We start from the raw sequence: 19940 nt of genomic DNA on the forward strand, positions 1-19940 counted from the left end.
ACAGAAAATGCATCCAAACACACAATTGCTCTCAGAGATTTTACATCTATAATTACAAGGTTGATATTTCTAAATTTAAGGCTTGTCAAGGCTGGCTTGTGTTTCAGTTCAATATTTACTTTTAGCTGGGAAGTCAAATGGGCATGCAGCCCACACTCATTCCCTGACTCCAAGTCCTAGGAGGGGTATTAAGTAATCTGTTACAAAATACACTGGTAAGAGAAGGCGGGAGCAGTCTCCCATTGCCAGATAGTTCTTCCTCACTGTGGGTGTATCAATCTAGAGCATTACAAAACTCTGGATAATAGACAATAAAATCTGACCTGAATGGGCCTGTGAGGTTGGATTAAATTAAACCTCATGTTGGGTATTTTTTTCCGTTTTGAATGCTCTGATGTTTTGATAAATGTCAGGTGTATGATTATTTATAGCATGCAAGGTACTTCGTAAGCGATATACCCACAAGCCTGTACTCCACATGGTGCACATCTTAAATCAGTCAAATGCAAAGCAGTAAATGTCACAGGTAGCAATATTCAGGCGGAGGGGAAATAGCCAAAAGGAAGTACGAAAAGGAAGAATGTCTATTTAGATTCTTGCCATGCTGCTATTTAAATGTACTTATGCAGAACAGACACTGGTGATTTCAGATCAGCTGGGGTGTGGATTGGTGTTCTTCTAGGGTTCCTTTTTTTTAATACCCTTGATATTTGTTTTCCTGTGTGAGTGTAGATAATGCTGTCTGGAGCGAAAAGGGATCTTTCTGTCCATCTTTCAGCTGGAGGAGTTCATATTTTCAAACATGAAGAGGTTGGGAGAGATGAGCAAGAAGAATGTAGCATGTGAAAGAGGAGAGCACTAGAACGCAATGTAGCTGAAACGGAAAAGCTCTGAGAGTGATTAGCTTGAGAGGGAGGATGGTCTGTCCTGGTATCTGAGAACTTCTCTGGAGTCTTAAGTCAGGGCAAGCGGTGGTTTGGTTGTGGTTTTTTTGGTTTGGTTTTGGTTTGAGTTGGGTTTTTTTTTTTCATTTGGAAATAAATAAGAGATCAGAACCACAAAATCTGGAAGTTTCACTTGTGTGCAGCTCATGCTTCAGCCTCACGCATGCCCTATTTGCTGTCTTGAGAGTTTGCTGCTTTCACAGCATTTTTTGAAGGGAAACTTCCTTGAGTGCAGAGGACATAAAACTTATTATCAAAGCATCTGCAGGAAAGTTTATTCTAGAAACCATTGTACACAGTGTGGGAGAAAGAGCAGACTGGCCAAATACAGTGTACAGTATCAGAACCTAGTTTGGTCATGAAAAGGCAGCGTTGCAGCTCTGAAACAGGCAAAGTACTTTTAGGGTGGTGAGAGATCAGAATCCTCAGAGACAACAATTAAGTAAGGAGATAGATATACACACACACATATATATATGTATATGTGAGTTTAGGGAAACTGCATTCTCCTGCTTCTTTCAAGGAAACTATGATTAGAGGGTACTGTGGTCTCCAAGCTCTTGCTCTTATCTCTGCTGTTTCACAGTCCCTCAGCCAGATTGCAGTTTTCTCAGATAGGAATGTTAGTGATATTTTTCTTCCTCGTCACCCCACTGGTAATACTTCTAAGCTCAGAGAATGCTTTATTGTATGTCTGATGAGCTGCGTTGGAAGTAAAATTTGCTACCTGTGATGAATTATTTACAGGGCTACGCTAAATTTTCCCTGGCAAGAGAGAGTACTGAGAGAAGGACTAGGAATGTGTATCCGGAGCATCTGCTATAAAAATCACCAGTAGCAGCTATTGCCAGGTGGTGTGGTGACATTTACTGCACGTTCCTGTTATTGTGTAAAGCTGGAGGTGATGAGGCTGGATATTCTCTCAGGTTCATTTTCTCTCAACTGGAATGCTGAGCATTTACTCACGACCCCTCCCACCCACCCCCAATGCAATGTGCTATTGCAGTAAAGGCCGAGTGTTGTATTTGGGGATGCTGCTTGTATGTGTGTGTTTATGCTTCAGATGGACATAGTCACTGAGTACAATACAGGTGAAACTGGGTGGTTTTGTTTAGCTTGTGTTAACCTAATGCAATGATCCAGGTAACAAAATGATCTCGCTTTCTATGGCTGTTACTGCACTCGGAGGAGCTCTGTTGCTTTGGGTACACCCACCATGGCTGGCAAAGCGCTCTTGCAGCATTGCTGTTTGCTACGAGCGAAGAATGCTGTACCTGTACAAGCACATTTATCCCATAAAATCACTGCCTGGGCGACACCTGCCAGCAGTGCCCTCTCTGTGCGCAGGGCACACCGACCCCGTGCCGGGTGGCACAGCTGCACCGGGGCCCGTGCACCGGGGGGGATAGAAAAGAGCACCACGAGGGAGCTAGAGGGATTTGGGGAGAACCTACATTTGTGACCGGGGACTGATGGTTCGGTGTGTTTTTAACTAGAAGCCTGAACGAGCTGCGCGTGTTTCATTCGTTTGCTTCTCCTCGTCTGGCCCCATGCTTTGACCGAACCTCCGGGCTCCAGCGCCCCGCCGCCGGCACGGCGCTCACGGCACTGGCGCCGCCTGGGACGCGATGGCACCTGCGAGCGGATGCCCTGGCCCAGATCGCCCGGTTTGACTCGCACTCTCCCCTGGCTGCTCGCCGGCTGGTGCCCGGCTCCGCCGCGGCTCCTGTCCCGCGGCCCGACCCCTCGGCACCCGCCCCGGCCGGTGCCAGGGCTGCGCCGCGTCCGCCCGCCCGCCAGGGGGCGCACGGAGCGGCCCGGTGCCCCCCTTCTCCCCCTGCGGTGAGTGCGGCGGCGGGGGGGGGGGGGGCTGAGCGAGCCGAGGTACGGCGGGGGGCAGGGGTCAAAGTTAGTCGTGCCCGGGAGCGTGGGCAGGGGCCACCGGTGGGGGTGACCGGGGCTCGCCGGGTGCGGGGAAGCACCGACTGAGGCCCAGCCTGCCGACCGCCGCGCCGGGCCACGGGGCGTGCGGAGAGGCCGGCGCCGGGCCTGCCGCGGGCGGGACCCCCGGGTGCGCCGCCTCCGTTCCGCGCTTCAGCCGGCCCCGGGCCGGAGGTGGGACCAGCCGGTGCCAGCAGGAATCGCCGGCGAGCCGGGGCCTTCCCGGGGTGCGCCAGCCCGCAGGGCGGCACACCGGGACGGGGTCCTGCTGCATCCCCTGCCCTGCCGGGCCTGGAGGTACCGCCGGCTTCTCTGTATGGGCACGAGCATCCTCCCCTGGCAGCTGCAGGGGGTGTGATGTTACACGCTGTCTAGTACCGCAGTGGGAATTGTTTTGAAGATGAAAATATAATCGATAAGTTATTGTTTAAGCAACTCAAAATATTGTTTAGGGCCATCAACAGAAAGGCAAATGCCTCCTGATGTTAGTTTCAAAGGATATACTTGTCCATGGGGAAAAAAAATCAGCCTGGAAATAAGCAGAAAGCTTCACATTCACAGAGCATTGAGGTCCCAGGGTGACTTAAGGGGACAAACACCAGTTTATTTTAAGCTGGAGCTTGATCATTTTGTAAAGTGGATGATATGATATCAAGTGCGCAATTAGCAGGGCCTGGACTGTGTGATCCAGGAAGTTGCTTCCAGCACTATGCTCATTTCTTACCAAAGTCTGCCTTGCGCTGGGGCTGCGCTTTTTTCATTTTGTACCTTATGCTGGTTTTTCTTTTCTACCCTAGGAGCTCCTGTCTCTCATATTGAATTCCCAGCAAAGGATGGAGAATATTCTGGCTGGTTTGTGTGGAACCAGCCCAGAAGATCCACTCCCTGTGTGGGTTCATGGCAGTGTTAGCCACTGCTTTGATCAGCTGGCATTAAATGTGATTCCTCATGTGATCCTTGCAGCGGTCAGTGCCTGCTTCCTTGGCGCTCCAAGGTATGACAACTAACTTGTCTGGCTCTTGATTATTGTGTGGGACTGGAGGTGGGGTGGAAAGGCTGGAAATCATGTCTCCCTATAATGTGCTGAATATGTAATTAGAGAAGGACAAATATTATAATGCTATTACATTTGTCAGGATCCGTCCTAATTCTGAGTACAGTGTACATCTCTGGTCCCTCCATTGCAGAAAGGAACCCAGAAAGAATAGAGAGGGTAGTGGGCATAAAATCACAGAAAATAATTTGAAAGCATTTAAATGAATGGGGATTGCAAAAACCAGGAGTCTTCTAGGAGTGGATATAAATCTAAGGTGGCATGGAAGATGTATATACGGTAATACGGTGTTCAGAGAAACCAAAAATTGTTTTTCTGTTTACCCTCTTCTGAAATTTGTAAACATTCACTGATATTGAAAGGCCACAAATGATAATGAATCAAATGATAGTGAAGTGTTTTGTTGGGCAGTAGATTATGGACTTCACACGCACAGTATTGCTGACACCAGCGGTGATAAACATAATGTTTCTAGACAAAAGACATAAAGACAAGAGAAATCAAGGATGAGAGATGTGACACAGAGAACTTGATAATCCAGAATTTGTATTAAAGAGGTTAAATATAATTTTTTTCTGCTAATCCTCAAGGATTGGAGTCTGATTTGACTACAAAATATCAGTATGCAAATACATTTCTGTAGAGAAATGCTATTCTTTGATAGCATCTGAGTCTCTCATATCAGATACTGGACTATACTGACTTGATGTAGTTTAGCAATGCCTACAGTCTGAAAAACTTAGAAATCTAGGGAGATGAATCCAGGAGGTTAAGAGTGAACAGATAAAGAGTGGGAGAGGAGAAAAAGAAAGGGAAGAGTGCTGGCTGAGAGGTGGTGGAATTTCAGCTGTAAAGTTCTTCTCTGCTATTTCCTCCTCTAGATCTGTCTCTGGGGTGCCTTGCAGGCCAGGCTGGGGATGCAGAATCATCGCCTCCTTTGTACTTGCTGGCCTATTCCTTGCTGATATCATCCCAGCCACCGTTTCTCAGCAGGAGCTGGGCCCTGTGTACCTGGAAGTGTTGGCAAATGGCACGGCCACCCTGACATGGCTCACACATGGCCTCGCACTTATCATGCTCTGCAGGTCCATTCACGGCTCTACCAGGGGCCCTGCAGTCCTGACTCTGCTCACTCTCTTACCCCTACCTTCCTTCATCATCACACTGGTGTGGTACTGCCAAAGTGGAACAGCTTGGTCCCCTGCTCATCCTGCTGCCTCCTCCAGGTTTGCCATTCTGTGTCTGCAGCTGGCCTCTCTGCTTGTGTATGTGGTCGGCTACCTCTTCCCCACTGCTGGCAGGCAAGACTTCCTCTCCATCAATCGCTCCTGGCAACAAGACCTGCTTGTCCCAGAGTCAAGGTTCCCAGAGCCTGATCAGCAGAGAGTGGCAGAAGATGGTGAGAGCTGGCTCTCTCGCTTCTTTTATGTTTGGATGAACCCTCTTATGAAATGTGGTTATCGGTGGAAGCTGAACCAGCCCCAGGACGTCTATGTGCTTCCTCGCCAACTCCAGACTGCCAGGGTCTGCGATCGTTTCTACTCTTGCTGGCAGAAGAAGGCAGCTCTGCACCAAGTAGAGGAGGAGCCAGTGTCTCTTACTAGCCCAATCATTGCTGGAGGTGATGGGACTGGCAATGCCCTGGACAGTTCACACCGTGCCCAGGAAGCTGTGCGACTCTTCTCAGTCCTTCATGCGGCCTTTGGGCTTCGTTTCTACTCCCTTGGACTTCTCAAGTTGGCTGGCAACCTGCTGGATTTTTCAGGTCCTTTGCTTCTGAACCTGCTGGTGAACTTTATGGAGTCACGGCAGGAGCCTCTGAGCCACGGGGTGCTCTATGCCCTCGGGCTCTTTGCTGGCTCCTTCCTGGGAGCTCTCTTGCGGAACCAGTTCAGCTATGAGGTGAATAAGGTGATGCTGATGGTGCGGGCTGCTGTCATCTCTGCCATCTACCGCAAGGCTCTGCGCGTCAGCAGCACCAGCCTTACCCGCTTCACTGTGGGGGAAATCGTCAACTTCATGAGCACAGACACCAGTAGACTGATCAACTTCTGCCAAAGCTTCCACGAGGTGTGGAGCCTGCCTTTCCAGTTTTCCATTACTCTCTACCTCCTCTATCAGCAAGTGGGGGTAGCCTTTCTAGGAGGCTTGGCCCTGGCACTGCTGCTTGTGCCCGTCAACAAGATCATAGCTAACTGCATCATGATGAACAACAAGGAGATGCTGAAACACAAGGACATACGGGTCAAGGTGAGGGGCAGCTGGTGGCTCTCTGAGTTTGTTACTGTATTTCCTCCCTGTTTGTCCCTGGAATATTGGCATTTTGGTTCCTTGACATGATCCAAAGCAGGCTAATTGAATCACAGCTGTTGGAAAAAATGCTAGGGAGGGCACACACACACTCAGTTCAGAAGTGTTTCAGGGTGATGCGGTTTCATCATTCACAAGATAGTGAACTTCTAATGTTTCTTTCCCCCTGGGCTAGTCCAGATTCCCTTGCAGGTAGGTTTTTTCTCTGTGTATAGTAGTTCAGGTAGGACTCTCAATTGCTTCATCTAGGGATGCCTCCATCCTGTTGCTCCAGTAATGCCATCAGTGGTGAGGTGGTCTGCAGTCTGGACAAAGGCAGTGATCACAGATGTAGTGGTTTTATATATTGCTCCAAGCTTGGACCCTCAGTCATCTTTTCTGCTGCTTTTGGCATATTTACAGTACGATCTCCCTCCTTCCCATGTGTCAAACATTTGATTCCTACCTTTTAGCCTTTTATCTCTAATATGAGGGAGCAGCATTTTCACTCGCCATTTCCATCATGCTTTGGAAGCATGAAACATAAGTCAACTCCACGTCAGAGCTGTTGGGAGCTTTAAAATATTTATTTTCTCAACAGAAGATGCATCTAGTTGTGTGGGGTATGCTGGACTTTCTCCAACTATTGTAGGACTGGTTTGCGAAGTGAACCCTCTCTCGTTGGCTTTTTTTTTTTATGTCAGGGACAGACACATCTCAGCTTGCTCTGCACATGCTGACCTGAGAGCAGGAATGAGAGGGCAGCATGCTGCAAGCACACCTGAGCTGCTGGATGTGAGCCAGCCAGGCTCTGTGTACAGGCTAGCTGTGTTATGGTGGCACCCCACCTGAGAGTCAGGTGTCATTATCTCAAGATGCTGTCTGGTCAATGCAGGTAAATAGCATCCAGGCTGGAGCTAGTAATTCCACACATCTGTTCATCTGTTTTGCAAATCCTTCAGTTGGGAAGTAGTGTAGTAATTTGCCTTCTCATGAGTTGTACATGGCACAGGTGACTGAGGAAGATGGTGGAATGAGTGAGGGCAAAGTTCCCAGTAGCTGCCACTTGAGTTTATGTCTTTGTTAGCAATAAATGGTTCCTGGTATCTCTGGCTTTTAGCAGGAGGCAACTGCAAACTTGGCCCCAGCCCAGATGCCTAACTGTCATTTGATGCAGTATGCTGGCACTGGTTATTCTATGTGTTTTTCCTTTTTGCGTGCAGCTAATGACAGAGTTCCTGTGTGGCATTCGTGTGATCAAGTTTTATGCTTGGGAGAAGCACTTCAGCACCAGGATAAATGCTTGCCGGGCTAAAGAGCTGCAGAAGTTACAAGCTATCAAGTACCTGGATGCTGTGTGTGTGTATCTTTGGGCAGCACTGCCTGTTGTTGTCTCCATTGCCATCTTCATCACGTACGTCCTGTTGGGTCACCAGCTCACTGCCACAAAGGTGAGTAGGTAGTTGGGAGAGGTCTGACCTTGTCTTGTGCAATCTACAGCGGGGCTGCAGTCCTGAGGCATCTTCTGTGGGAAATAAACCCAATGTGTCTCCCCACAGCTCTTCAGGCTCTCACTGGTGAAGCTGTTTGAAGGATATAAGATGCAAGGGAGGTACTGCCTCAAACTCATTGCTTTTTCCTTACCTGTGTAGGTGTTCACAGCATTGGCCCTTGTCGGGATGCTTATTCTCCCCCTCAACAACTTCCCGTGGGTGTTGAATGGGACCTTGGAAGCCAAAGTTTCCCTGGATCGAATCCAGCGTTTCCTTGAACTTGTGGACCAGGACCTGGAAACTTATTATGCCCTAGGTAAAGATGAAGGATGCTGCTGGGCTTGGGACCCTGGGCAGGGGGCATTTGGAGCAGAGAGCTGAGGTGTGAGGCCCAGGAGCAGTACTGGAAGGCAGCTGGCTGACACCCCCATGATTCAAGATGTTCAGTTGTCAGAGGCAGAGTGAAGGCACTTTATTTCTGTGAAGAATGGGAGACAAGGCTCTAATATTATTCTGCCAACCATATAGGCAATTGCTTTTCCCCACAGACCCTGGCATTAGTGACCCTTTAGAATAAGCTGCTCCCTCCTCTGTCCAGAGCTCCTCTGACACTGAAGCCATCAACAACCTTGGCTTTGCCTGGCAGAAAGGCTTGAGTGGGTGCCCCTCTCCTGAGCCATCTCAGCTCCCTTTCTCTCCTTCCTTGCCTTTTGCCAGTTCCCTGCCATTCTTTTACCTTCAACAACAGTAAAACCAGGTTATCCTTATAGTGTCTCCCTAACAGCCAGCAGGTCAGCACATGTGTCTGGTGGGAGCTGGAGAGAAGAGGGTTGGAGGGGGGTATAAATTTAAGGGCAAGTCAGCAGGCAAGCGTCTCATTCTGTGATTGCGTCAAGGGCATCATAGCAGTGCCCTGTCTTAGGTCTCATCCATTTGGGAACAAAGCTGATAGTGTTTGCGATGCCAGGTGGTTTTCATTTTCCAGCCTTCTCATAGCAGTGCAATGCTGCGCTGCTTTTCTCTTGCAGATAGCCCTTCAGGTACTGCTACTGCCATGGAGATGCGATGTGCAGTCTTCTCGTGGGTGCCAGTTGAGGAGGAAAGCACCAGGCATCCCTTATCCACAGGCACTCTGCACCTGCACATTGAGAACCTGTCAGTGAGAAAGGTGAGCAAGGATGCAGGAGGTAACAGCGAAGAACGGCACAAATAATAGAGCAGGGGTGGCAAGTTTTCATGTTTTCCTGATCTTACGAGCCTTGCATTAAAATCTTCTCTTGGTCAGGAGGCACAGGACACACATCACGTCTCTCAGAGCTAAAGGGTGCTGGAGGGGATCCATGCGTAGCTAGCTTACAGCCAAGAGATGAACCAGCTCCCTCTGCTTCCTACCACTGCTGCAGCAGAGGACTGGGCAAGGAGCACAGCTGGGCTCCAGGTTAACACTCCTTTGCAGGCTTGTGTCCTGCCACATCGAGTCTTGTTTACCCAGCAACTGTACCCAGCTCTGCTGCTGCACCTGTGAGGTAGTCCTAGTTTAAGACAGCAGTCAGCTTTCTTACACAGTCTATGTGTGGCTCAAGAAATCTGGACAAGCTACTCTGTATTAGTGCATCAGGTTGTTCCTTTTCATTTCCTTTTGCAGGGGATGCTCCTAGGGGTTGTTGGGAAGGTTGGCTCTGGCAAAAGCTCTCTGCTTGCAGCCATCACTGGAGAACTCATCAAGTGAGTAGCCTAAAGACTTCTCCCTGCCTGGTCTCTCTGTGCCACAGCGGGCAGGGATTATCCAGTGCTATTCCTATTTGTAGGCCATTTTTATCTGCCAGCAGTTCTCCTTTGTTGCCCTTTCTACCCACTTCTGGTGTACTTGCAGACAAGGTGGACAAGTGTATATTTGTGACCTGGAGCAAGGATTTGGTCTGGCCACTCAGGAGCCTTGGATACAGTTTACCACTGTCCGTGAGAACATCCTTTTTGGGCGGGAATATGATGCCAGGCTGTATGAGGAGGTGGTGGAAGCCTGTGCCCTTTCTGAGGACTTGAACGTGAGTGCCTAAACTGTAAACCTGCCTGGACCTTCTTGGCCAGCTTTTGCATCCAGTCTGAGCCTCACTGGGAGCAGTTCTCATTCTTTTAGGCTATAGAATGCTTTTCCAATGTCCCAATCACACAGTGTTACTCTGATTACCAATTCCAGATTATACCTGTCCCCACGGTTCTGTAAGGTATGAAGTCATTCTGGTAGCACTTTGAATGTTTTCTTCTGCTACTGAGCCAAAAGCTCTTTCTTGATCCTGGGGAAAGGATTTGTTCTTGCAGAGCTGATGACTGCCAGGTTTTTCAGGCAGAACCTATCAGCAGCTGATGCTTTGTTGGATCAGAAGGAACTTCCCTGACATCTGGAAGGGCTGAGTCTGTGGTCCTACTGTCAGTAATACACACATTTTAGGCTTGAGGCTTATGTCTGTATTAGCCAGCAAACCTGGCTGTTACATGGTAGGAAGCTAGCCTTCACCTCCCAGTGTATAACCTGATGTCTGATTTTCTGAAGTGCCAAGCACTAGGAGCTTCTGTTTGCTTTGGCAGGAGCTATGAATACTCTGTGAAGGCGAGATATTTATTTGAGAAGTAGTAGACTATGCCTGTGCTACCAAATCAAGAGGAAACTGTTTCCAGCTAGTGAAACTGCAATTTTTACTGGTAAACTGTTTGGATGGACCCTGGCATGATTTTGGTGCAGACACAGCTCTTGCTCTCCCAGAGAATTCCCTGCAACTTCAGAGTTATCTTAGACCAGAAGTTGCTGTCAACAGGCAGTTTAGATGTGGCCGCCCTATTCTGAAGTGAGTTTGGTTGCATAAATGCCAATCTTGCCAGTTGTCTGCAGATTCGGTGTGTAGACTGTTGCATTCTTTAAATTTTGTAAGGTGTCACCCTAAGAAATTACTGCCAGAGGCAGGAAGGGGACACCAGTGTTCTGGTTTTGGGTCCCCAGTAGTTTCCTGTCATTTCTAAATGGATTGCCTTGAACGTTTCAGATTTTACCAGCAGGTGACCAGACACAGGTGGGTGAAAATGGTGTGACACTCAGTGGAGGACAGAAGGCTCGAATAGCCCTTGCCAGAGCCGTTTACCAGGTAAATAGCAAAGGAGTCATGCCATGGCAGATTGTGCCCTGTGCCAAGTCAGATGTAAAGAAGCTGGAGGCACCCAGCTGTACAGTATGCTCTGGCAGCATGTCTTAAACCGCATCGTGCTGGCCTAAAGGTGCTGGCGATGTGCCACACAGAGGCACTTGTGCTTTTCTCAACAGCACTGCCTGGCAGGACCAGCAACTGTATCCTTATCTTTTGTCTCCCTCTCAGGAGAAAGAGCTTTACCTCCTTGATGATCCCCTGGCTGCTGTAGATGCAGATGTAGCCAACCATCTTATGCGGAAATGCATTCTTGGAGTTCTCAAACACAAGACCAGGATCCTTTGCACCCACAGGACGGAGTTTTTGGAGAAAGCCGATGCCTTGTTGTTGATAGACAATGGCAGGATAGTTAAGACAGGTACACTGGCTGTCTTCTCAGGCATTCATTTGCGCCTTTGTGCCAGTCTTGGAATTGATTGAGCAAAGATGGACATAAGGGAGTAGAATTAACTAGTGGGGAACCCAGTGAAAATCAGCTTGAGGACACTGCACATGGGCAAAGGTGGGGTGGAAGGGAATATACAGATGCATAGATAGAACAGGACAGCCCTAGAGGTGGGGAGCTGATAACAAAAGACCGTAGCAGGTTCTGCGGAGCAGGGCCTTCAAGGGTGTAGATGCTGTGAGAGAAAATAGGAAATGTTACGTGAGAAAGAACCTGGGCCATTTCACAGCAAGAGGCAAGACTGAAGCATTTGCATGTCTCTCTGCAGGCACACCAGCTGATATCCTGCCACTCGTGGAAGCCTTCCCCAAGTTCAAGGATATGGACAAGAGGCGGAAGGATGAAGGTCTATATCTGATGAGCTTGAGGGTGGCTGGGGCAGCACAGCTTAGTTGACCAACCAAACAGAACCTGTACCTGGTGGCTGCTGGCCTTAGAGCAGAGCTCCCATCCCCTTGCTCTGCTGTGGCAGTGCTGATCTGTGGGTAGTGTGCGCACAGAGGAAAGAGAGGAGGCCCATGTATCATTGAGTATTGGTCTGGAGCAGTATTTGAATCTGCTGTTCCACTTGTGGTCCAGCTTTGGATGAAGGTCTGCCAGGATTGGTGCACCTGTCTTGAAAGAGGAGAGGAGAAGGAAGAAGAGTCTCTCTCATAGCCTAGATTTGGTCTGTGCACAGCAAGGAGCAGCTGCAGGAGGAAACACACTGACCTTTGCTTTTGCCTCCTTTCCCACAGCCCCTGATGAACAGAGCCAAGAAGAGCCTGTAGAGACAGAGGCAGAAGAATCAACCCAAAACAATCATCTCATCCACAAGGAGGAAGAGAAGAAAGAAGGGGCAGTGGCTTTTCAGGTGTACAAGGCATATTGGCTGGCAGTGGGCAGCTGCATGGCATTATCCATCCTCTTCTCGCTGCTCCTGATGCAAGGTGAGGCAGTGGCCCAGCAGTATATCTCTCTTTAGACATTCCTCTCCTTTCATTCCCTGGTTGTGGAGTCCAGGGAAGAAAAGAGGCCAGGGGTTTACTAACTCTTGTCTGCAGCATAAAGACACCTTTTCTCTTCTCCAAACTAAAGTAGCACAGTTTGGAGTGGGCACATGTGGGAACAGGATCTGGCATCTCAATGTTGCAGCTGCATGTCTGCTTCTCTAGCAGTGCCCTGTCGCTGCGGCAGCGCAAGGCTGTTCCCTTGCTCCTGCACTACTACTAACAGTGGAGAATGAAGGCAGGGGTGCCCAGACTAAACTGGGCAGTGACACAATAATAACAGTTGCCCAGAAACTTTCCCTTCAGCTTTTCTGCTTCATGTTTGCCAATTCGAAGGTTGAATCCTTCTTTATGCAATCTGTCTTTCCCTGTAGCATCCAGAAATATCTCAGATTGGTGGCTGTCACACTGGATCTCCAGCATGTCCCAGGCAGCAAATTCCTCTGTGATGGTCTGCTCAGCTTCCTCACCTTCCCCAGAGCTTCTCTTCTCCGTTGTTGGGCTTGTGTAAGTGAATCTGGTCAGGAGATGCCAAAGGAAGCTGGAAACACATTCCCATTTTGCCCTTAAGTGCATTTCTGGTGAAGATCCTTGTTGAGAACAGGGATAAACTGACCACCCTGCTGCAGGGGATATGTGTGGCTGCTTTGACAAAGAAAATCAAAATCTTTGACCTGATGAGATGTCCGAAGGGCTTCTGCCTGGGACTGATGGAAGACTCCTAACTGCATAGTAATTAAGAGTGTTTTGTCCCAGCATGCCAAAGGGTTGAAGTATCCTGGTTTCTCCTTGAGTGTGCTCCTGGGTTCTTGTGCCCTGATTGTGAGTTTACTGTCATGAGGACCTTAACAGATTCATAATCTTCCTCCTTCTATGTTCCAGCTCTCCCATTCAAGCTCTGGACATCACCCCAGTCTCTTCCAATGCCTCAATGGATGTGAATTTCTACCTGATAGTTTATGGGAGCATTGCAGGGGCCAACTCCCTCTTCACCATTCTTCGGGCCTTTCTCTTTGCTTATGGTACTATCCGTGCTGCCGCTGTCATTCACAACCGACTGCTCCAGAGAGCTCTAAAGGTAATGGTCAGAAAGTCCAGAGCAGGCTGAGGCTCCTGCAAGTCATTCTGCCTTGATGCTCTTCTCATAGTTGGGAGTAAGGGTTTGGGAGGTGGGTTAGGGTTTCTGCTGGTATTAGCTGATGAGGTCCCCATAGGACTACATCCAAAAAGGGCTACACCACAGCCAGCACAAGGGTCCTATGAGCTGGGGTTCAAAATGTGTCTTCTAAGGCTTGTTCCATTCCTTGGAGGAGTGTTTTGTGGCTGCCACCTGCATCTCTTCACTCGTTAGGCTTAGATGTATAGCCAAGGTGAGGGCCAATTAAATCAAAGTAGCGCTTGCTGGATCATGAGCTCAGATTCAGATGAGATTGAAAGGAGTCATTAGGCAAGATTTAGGGCTGATGTTGGCATGTGCCAGTTAAGTTTTTTTATGATTTGGGCTTCCTTGAGTCCTCAGGCTAGAGTCAGGGTAAAAAGATTGTGAGATGGGATTAGAGGCTTGTCTCACTGGCTACTGGTGGGCCATTATGGGATCTGAGTGGCAGCTATCTTAGTAGCTGTCTGCTGTTTGCCACAGAAGGACTCCTTGCTTTTACCAAGTGAACAGCATGAGTAGTTTGGCTGTGAGCTGGCTTTGGAGTCTGAGATTTCTTCTCCAGCTGTGGAAAGGAAGGGGGCTTTGGTGGCCAGCCCTTTGTGGCCTTATCTGCTGCCCTTGGTGCTGCTCTCCTAGGCACTGTTTATGGCTGGATCTCACCTCAGCTGACTGGCTCTTACTTTCTGGTTCCCTTGTTGCCAGGCCACAGTCACCTTCTTTGACACCACACCAACGGGCCGGATCCTGAACCGCTTCTCCTCAGACCTGTACTGCGTGGATGACAGCCTACCATTTATCCTCAACATCTTCCTTGCCAACGTGTACGGGCTCTTGGGCATGCTGGTGATAATCACCTATGGCCTCCCTTGGATTGGTCTGGTCTTACTCCCGCTGGCTGCCCTCTACTTCTCCATCCAACGCTACTACCGGCGCACATCCCGGGAGCTCAAGCGCCTTTACAGTGTCACCCTGTCTCCCATTTACACTCACTTTTCAGAGACCCTCTCAGGACTGAGTAGCATCAGAGCCATGCGGGCAACCCGGAGGTGAGCGGAAGAGCGCCCGAAGAGCCAGAGCTTTGGCTTTTATCAGGGCATTCCTGATGTGGGGCTGGTTATAGGGTGGCAGGAATGCCCTGGTCTGGGGCGGCAGGAATGGAGATTGAGTGGTGCGAATCTCTATTGTGTGCCTGCCAGGTTTGAGTTGGAGAATGAGCTGCGCCTGGAGCAGAACCAGCGCTGCCTCTTTGCCAGCAACACAGCGATGCAGTGGCTGGACATCCGCTTGCAGATGATTGGGGTTGCTGTGGTTACTGCTATTGCAGGAATTGCCATCATCCAGCACCAGAAGCAACTGGGAAACCCAGGTAGGCTGCCAGGGGTTGTTCCGTGCCAACTCCTAGGCTGTGGCCCAGGGGTTCCGAATCTCCTAGCCCGGAGCTGCATATCTTCCTACCCAGATCTTGGTAAGATCCAGAGCTCCTGCTCCCTGTCCCTCTACAAGTCACCCACGATGTAGTGCATCAGCTCCTATCCCTCCTCCTGTGTGTCCCCATCGTCAAGTGGGATCCCAGACTCCAGAGTGCTGACTTCTCCCTTGTTTCTTTATCCTGCCACCAAGACCCCAGCTCTTTCCCTGCCAGTAACATTCTTGCTTATGCTTTTGTCCTCGCAGGACTTGTGGGTCTGTCACTCTCATATGCCTTGTCTGTCACAAACCTGCTCTCAGGCCTGATTTCCAGCTTCACTCTGACAGAGACCATGATGGTGAGTGTGGAGCGGACAGAGGAGTACACCACAGACATCCCCATGGAGCCCCAGGATAAACTGCTCCAGGTAAAAGCTCAAGTGTGTTCTCAGGGACTGGCCCATCTTCTGGCTCTGTGTTCTGTACTTGCCTCTTGGGGAGATCATGGCATTCCAGTGAATGGGTGGAGGGCCCTTGCCAACAGAAACCACCTTGACTGCTCATCCTTTACCACTAAATCCCCTAGGGGGGATGAATCTCTGCAGGAGTTGAAGGCTGGAATGATGAGAAGGGGTAGGAAAGCACAATGGTTACTAGATCAAAGCTGTGAGAGAAAAACAAGCCTAGGAGGGGGCTGTAGTTGGAGCTGGGCTGTGTGTTGGGTCTGCTTGGAAGCCAAGCAACCATCCAAAGGGATGCATAGGGCTTGGCCTGTGGGGAGGGGAGGCTGAACGTGGCACTGGGTCATGGTCATACCATGTCTCACACAGATACCCCTCTTAGGTTGCTGCTGACTGGCCAAGCCAGGGGCTTGTGGAGTTCCAGAAAGTGGTCCTGGCCTACCGAGAGGGCTTGCCTAATGCGCTTGATGGTGTGAGCTTCACCATTTACCCCAGAGAGAAGGTGGGGATTGTGGGTCGCACAGGATCTGGAAAATCCACCCTTTTCTTGGCCCTTTTCCGTATGCTGGAGCTGAAATCAGGACGGATTCTCCTGGATGGTGTTGACAGCAAGCTGGTGGGCTTGGAGGAGCTGAGGTACAGAGGGCTGAGCAGAGTGGAGGGTAGCTGGTGGGGCCTGGAGGCTGAGAGCTGTCAGTGGTTGGATGCCAAAGCAAAGAGTGAGGAGCAAAAGGCTCAGTGTCATGGCACCCTCTTGTCTGATTATGGCAGCTTCTTATGAGTTGTTTGGTTGTTTCTGAACAGCTGTGGTTAAGGAAACCAGGCTGAATATGCGACCCCTGTCTCTGTGCCTCTGAGGTACACAGCAAACCAAGACACTCCACCCTAGGCACAAAAACCAAAAATGGGCCTTTGCTTTTCTGCAGAACCCACCCCCTGACCCCTCAGCTTTTGTTTGCTTGCAGATCTAGGCTGGCCATCATCCCCCAGGATCCATTTTTGTTCAGTGGCTCAATCCGAGAGAACCTGGACCCCCAGGGAAAACGGACAGATGCTGAGCTCCACGAGGTGCTAGAGCAGTGCCACCTGCGGGATGCTGTAACTCAGATGGGTGAGTCTGAACCCAGTGAGAAGCAGCTGGGTTAGCCCGGGTACTGGGACAGGGGAGGGGGCCTCAGGTCAGTCAGGGGAGCTGGGGAAAAGGGGCTAGGTGGGTGCAGTAGTAAGGAATTGGTTAGGTGAGGGTGGGAACAGGTCAGTGGGACCCAGTGGCACTCTCTGAGATTTAGTGGGAAAGGACTGGCAGGTGATGGATGGGGTGGCACAGTGTTGCTGATGAGACCAGGCCCCAGGGGATGTTAGAGCAGCCTGAGAGATAAGCCAACCCTTAGTTCTAGGGGAGCATGGCGTCTCTGTGCCAGAAGTTGCCTGTGTCCAAGTGTAAAGGCTCTAGTTCCCAAGGCTTGGTCCTGACCAGGTTTGGGATTTTGAGTGCTACTGGGAAAACCCCAGACTCTGGGAAGGGTTTGGAGCTCTGTGCAGAGCCTGGTGGGGTGACTGCTGAGCTTGACCCCTGCAGGTGGCTTGGACAGCGAGCTGGGAGAGAGGGGAAAGAGTCTGTCCGTGGGACAGAGGCAGCTGGTGTGTCTGGCAAGAGCCCTCCTGACACAGGCCAAGGTGAGTGCCCTGCCTCCATTGGAGCGAGGGGGAGCGAGCTGCTGATGGCTGCGTGGGGACAGCAGAGCAGAGCGCTCCAGAGTTGGGGCTGTGATGGGAAGAGATGCCCTGCGCTGTCTCTAGGCAGGGATTGGGGTCTACCCTGTGGTGCTTGGGAGCTCCCTTCACTCTCTGTCCCTGGCAGGTGTTGTGCATCGATGAGGCCACAGCCAGTGTGGATCAGAAGACAGACCAGCTGCTGCAGCAGACCATCCGCCAGCGCTTTGCTGACAAAACTGTTCTGACAATTGCTCACAGGTATGGAGGAAGCAGCACTCGTGCCTGCATTCATCCTAGCACTCACAGGGAGTGATGGCTGCACCTGCCATACCTGGGCCTCGAGCTCAGCAGGGAAGTCTCCAGGATGAGGCATTTCAAGTGCAAAAGGCTGGACCTTGCTGTTTGCCTTTTGTGCTTTACTAGCCCTTGGGTGCTGGGAACAACTGGATGGGAAAATGCTGTACCCAGAAATTGGAGGACGGCAAAAGGCAGCACGCCACACCGTATGGCAGATGGCCCTTCCCGAGCACTGCCTGCAGGGCCCCCGGGGGAGTGAATCAAACCTTGTGGTTCTGCCAGGTTAGGGCGAGTCGCAATGAGAGCCACCCCGCAGGAAGGAGCAGCGCGGAGGAGCAGGTGTCGCTGGCTCAGCAGAGGGCCGTGCGGCACAGCCCGCAGCCCAGGGCCGCAGCCGGCTCCCTGGCTGGACGAGGCAGGATGCTGCGTGGTTGGTTTTCCAAAACCCTTGAGTTTTGCTTCCAGCCCGCACCCAGTGCCAGCAATCTAGATGCTGCCCAGGCAGGACAAGGCAACGGTGCTTGCCCCACAGCCGAGATTTAGCGTAAGAGTAGCGGCAGTAGATGGTTGTGGGCGGAGGGAGGAGGGCAAAACATGAATACCGTGGGTACTGAGAAGGAACGAGTGGGTCAGCGTTAGGCAGTGCTCTCTGCCCAAGGTGCTCTTACTCTTGCCAAGTGGAGGAGAACTGGGAGGAGGGTTATGCAATTGTATGGAGGGTGTTTTCAAAACACAAAGGTTACCACAAAAATAAAAATCAAACGAGCAGGTGGCAGGGACTGGTGTCCTGCTGCACAGAAGTGGGAGTAATGGATGACAGGCAGGGTGGGCTGGGCCTGGCAAGTGAATTAAGTGAATCTTGTTAAATACATCAGGTAAGAGGGAGGCAGGAGGGGTGTGAAGGGAATGCTGTTCCTACACTAGGGATACTATGCATAAATAGAGTGGAAAGGTAAGGGCATTGTGGGCTGAGGTGTGTGTTTGGGTTGGGTAGAGGGAGACCACCTCTGAGGGAGGAGTAATTAGAGAGGAGAGCCAGCAGAGGAAGGTGTGGCAGAAGGCAAGGCAGCAAGGCTGGGTTGAAGATGGCCTCAGCCCCTATTCCACTGGGATGAAGGGAGATGGGGAGAGCAGTAAGGAGGGAGAGGTGGTGATGGGTTTGTTTTGTACCCATGGTTCTTCCGTGCCATTCAGCTTTGGGTGAACTATTAATTGAATGGGTGAAATCTAGGACAGCAAGTGACTCATTACTTGTCCCTTGCCCCTCCAGGTCATTTGCAGTGCTGCAGCCTGGCACTCTTTTGGGGATGAATGTGTAACCAGAGTCCCAAACTCCATACGCTTTCTACCTGCTCAAATCCTCTGCAGTTTCTTCCCTGTGACTTGCAGCTTTGTAGGGCTGTGGTTTCACACTGAACTGTGCACGACTGTGCAAAGGCACTCTTGCTGCCATGTCCTCCCTCCCCAGGGCCAGAGGTTGCTGCCCTGCTAGCAGTCTGGGAAGAACTGGGCATATATGTATACTGTGGATGCTGTGGTTGGCAGTCTGGCAACTACAAATCCACTGGTGGTGGCAGCATAAGCAAAGGTGACTGACTGCTGGGGAAGGGCAGCTGATGCACAAGTCCATTTCTGCTGCCCTCAGGAGGTGGCAGGTGAGGAAATGTAGGGGCAAGCAGAAGCAACTCAGTAACTCTCTTGTGGAAATGGAGACATCTTGTGCAACCCCAGAATCAGACATGCTTTGAGCTCTCCCTCTACAGAGCTTCCCTCTGCGCTCCTGGTGCCCTGCCATGCCCAGCAGCTGGAAGGCATTGCTGTGCTCTCCTAAGAGCTGGTGCATTTCAGCGGTGTGCAGAAGCTTTCCGGGCAGCTGGACTGCAGCGTGTCCCCGAGTGCACAGGGAGATGCTCCACAGATCCTGATGCTGGGCATGTCTTGGGCCACCCTTTGGCAGCAGGGGAAGCAGTATCCAGGGTTTCACCTCAGATCCACCAACATGTGTCCTGGCATTTGCTGTCCACAGGTTGAACACCATCTTGGACTCAGACCGTGTGCTGGTGATGCAAGCTGGGAGAGTGGCAGAGCTGGATTCACCTACCCACTTAAGCCAGAAAGATGGCTCCTTGTTCCAGTGCCTCCTGCACAGCGGGCAGCTGTGACCTCCCTCCTGGGCTGAGCCCAGGCAGCCCTCCTGGCTTTGTGCCTGGCTTTCCTCTCACCTCAGCCACAAGCCCTGTCCCTGCAGGGCCAGGAGCTGCTGAGGTGAGGAAAGGAATTATTCCTGCCTGCAGGCAGCGATTGTTTGTCCTCGGGGATGGAGGCATGGCACTGTGGCCTTTCCTTTAGTAGGGAAGACGGGACTTGGTGTTCAGGGCCATGCAAGCCTGGCTGGTGGAATACTGCTCCCCTCCAAGGATCCCCTTTGAGATTACAGAGGGATTTTCTGCTCGCTGAAGAATCAGTGACTCCTAATCTGAGACTTAGTCTCACATGCAGTTTAAAATAAAGTGGAAACATCCTTGTGAAGCTCCATTTATTCAGGGCC

The 19940-nt window shown here is 50.8% G+C and overlaps 1 protein-coding gene across 3 annotated transcripts; it reads left to right on the top strand.

Moving 5' to 3' along the window:
* Window positions 1–2939: 2939 nt before the first annotated feature.
* On the top strand, window positions 2940–19917 carry ABCC10 (ATP binding cassette subfamily C member 10). Of its 3 annotated transcripts, XM_040612163.1 has the most exons (22): window positions 2940–3182; window positions 3683–3879; window positions 4821–6189; window positions 7452–7679; window positions 7881–8037; window positions 8750–8889; window positions 9367–9446; window positions 9595–9766; window positions 10760–10858; window positions 11087–11276; window positions 11632–11709; window positions 12101–12292; window positions 12727–12859; window positions 13235–13430; window positions 14214–14557; window positions 14708–14877; window positions 15186–15346; window positions 15762–16015; window positions 16345–16490; window positions 16959–17056; window positions 17241–17353; window positions 19419–19917. In XM_040612163.1, the coding sequence occupies exons 2-22, from the start codon at window positions 3719–3721 to the stop codon at window positions 19552–19554; spliced, it is 4617 nt and encodes a 1538-aa protein (XP_040468097.1). In that variant the 5' UTR covers window positions 2940–3182; window positions 3683–3718; the 3' UTR covers window positions 19555–19917. The 3 variants fall into 3 exon arrangements, with proteins under 3 accessions (XP_040468097.1, XP_040468098.1, XP_040468096.1); XM_040612162.1 differs by having other exon boundaries at window positions 3093–3879; window positions 15267–15346; XM_040612164.1 differs by lacking the exons at window positions 16345–16490; window positions 16959–17056; window positions 17241–17353; window positions 19419–19917 and having other exon boundaries at window positions 3092–3879; window positions 15749–15876.
* Window positions 19918–19940: the final 23 nt, after the last annotated feature.

This window comes from Falco naumanni, chromosome 12 (assembly GCF_017639655.2).
Source record: "Falco naumanni isolate bFalNau1 chromosome 12, bFalNau1.pat, whole genome shotgun sequence".
Taxonomy (NCBI): domain Eukaryota; kingdom Metazoa; phylum Chordata; class Aves; order Falconiformes; family Falconidae; genus Falco; species Falco naumanni.

Coding starts and splice junctions, on each gene's coding strand:
- ABCC10 (XM_040612163.1), top strand. CDS start 3,719: ATGGAGAATATTCTGGCTGGTTTGTGTGGAACCAGCCCAGAAGATCCA. Junction 8,890..9,366: donor AGAACCTGTCAGTGAGAAAG/GTGAGCAAGGAT, acceptor TTCCTTTTGCAG/GGGATGCTCCTAGGGGTTGT. Junction 17,057..17,240: donor CCCTCCTGACACAGGCCAAG/GTGAGTGCCCTG, acceptor TGTCCCTGGCAG/GTGTTGTGCATCGATGAGGC.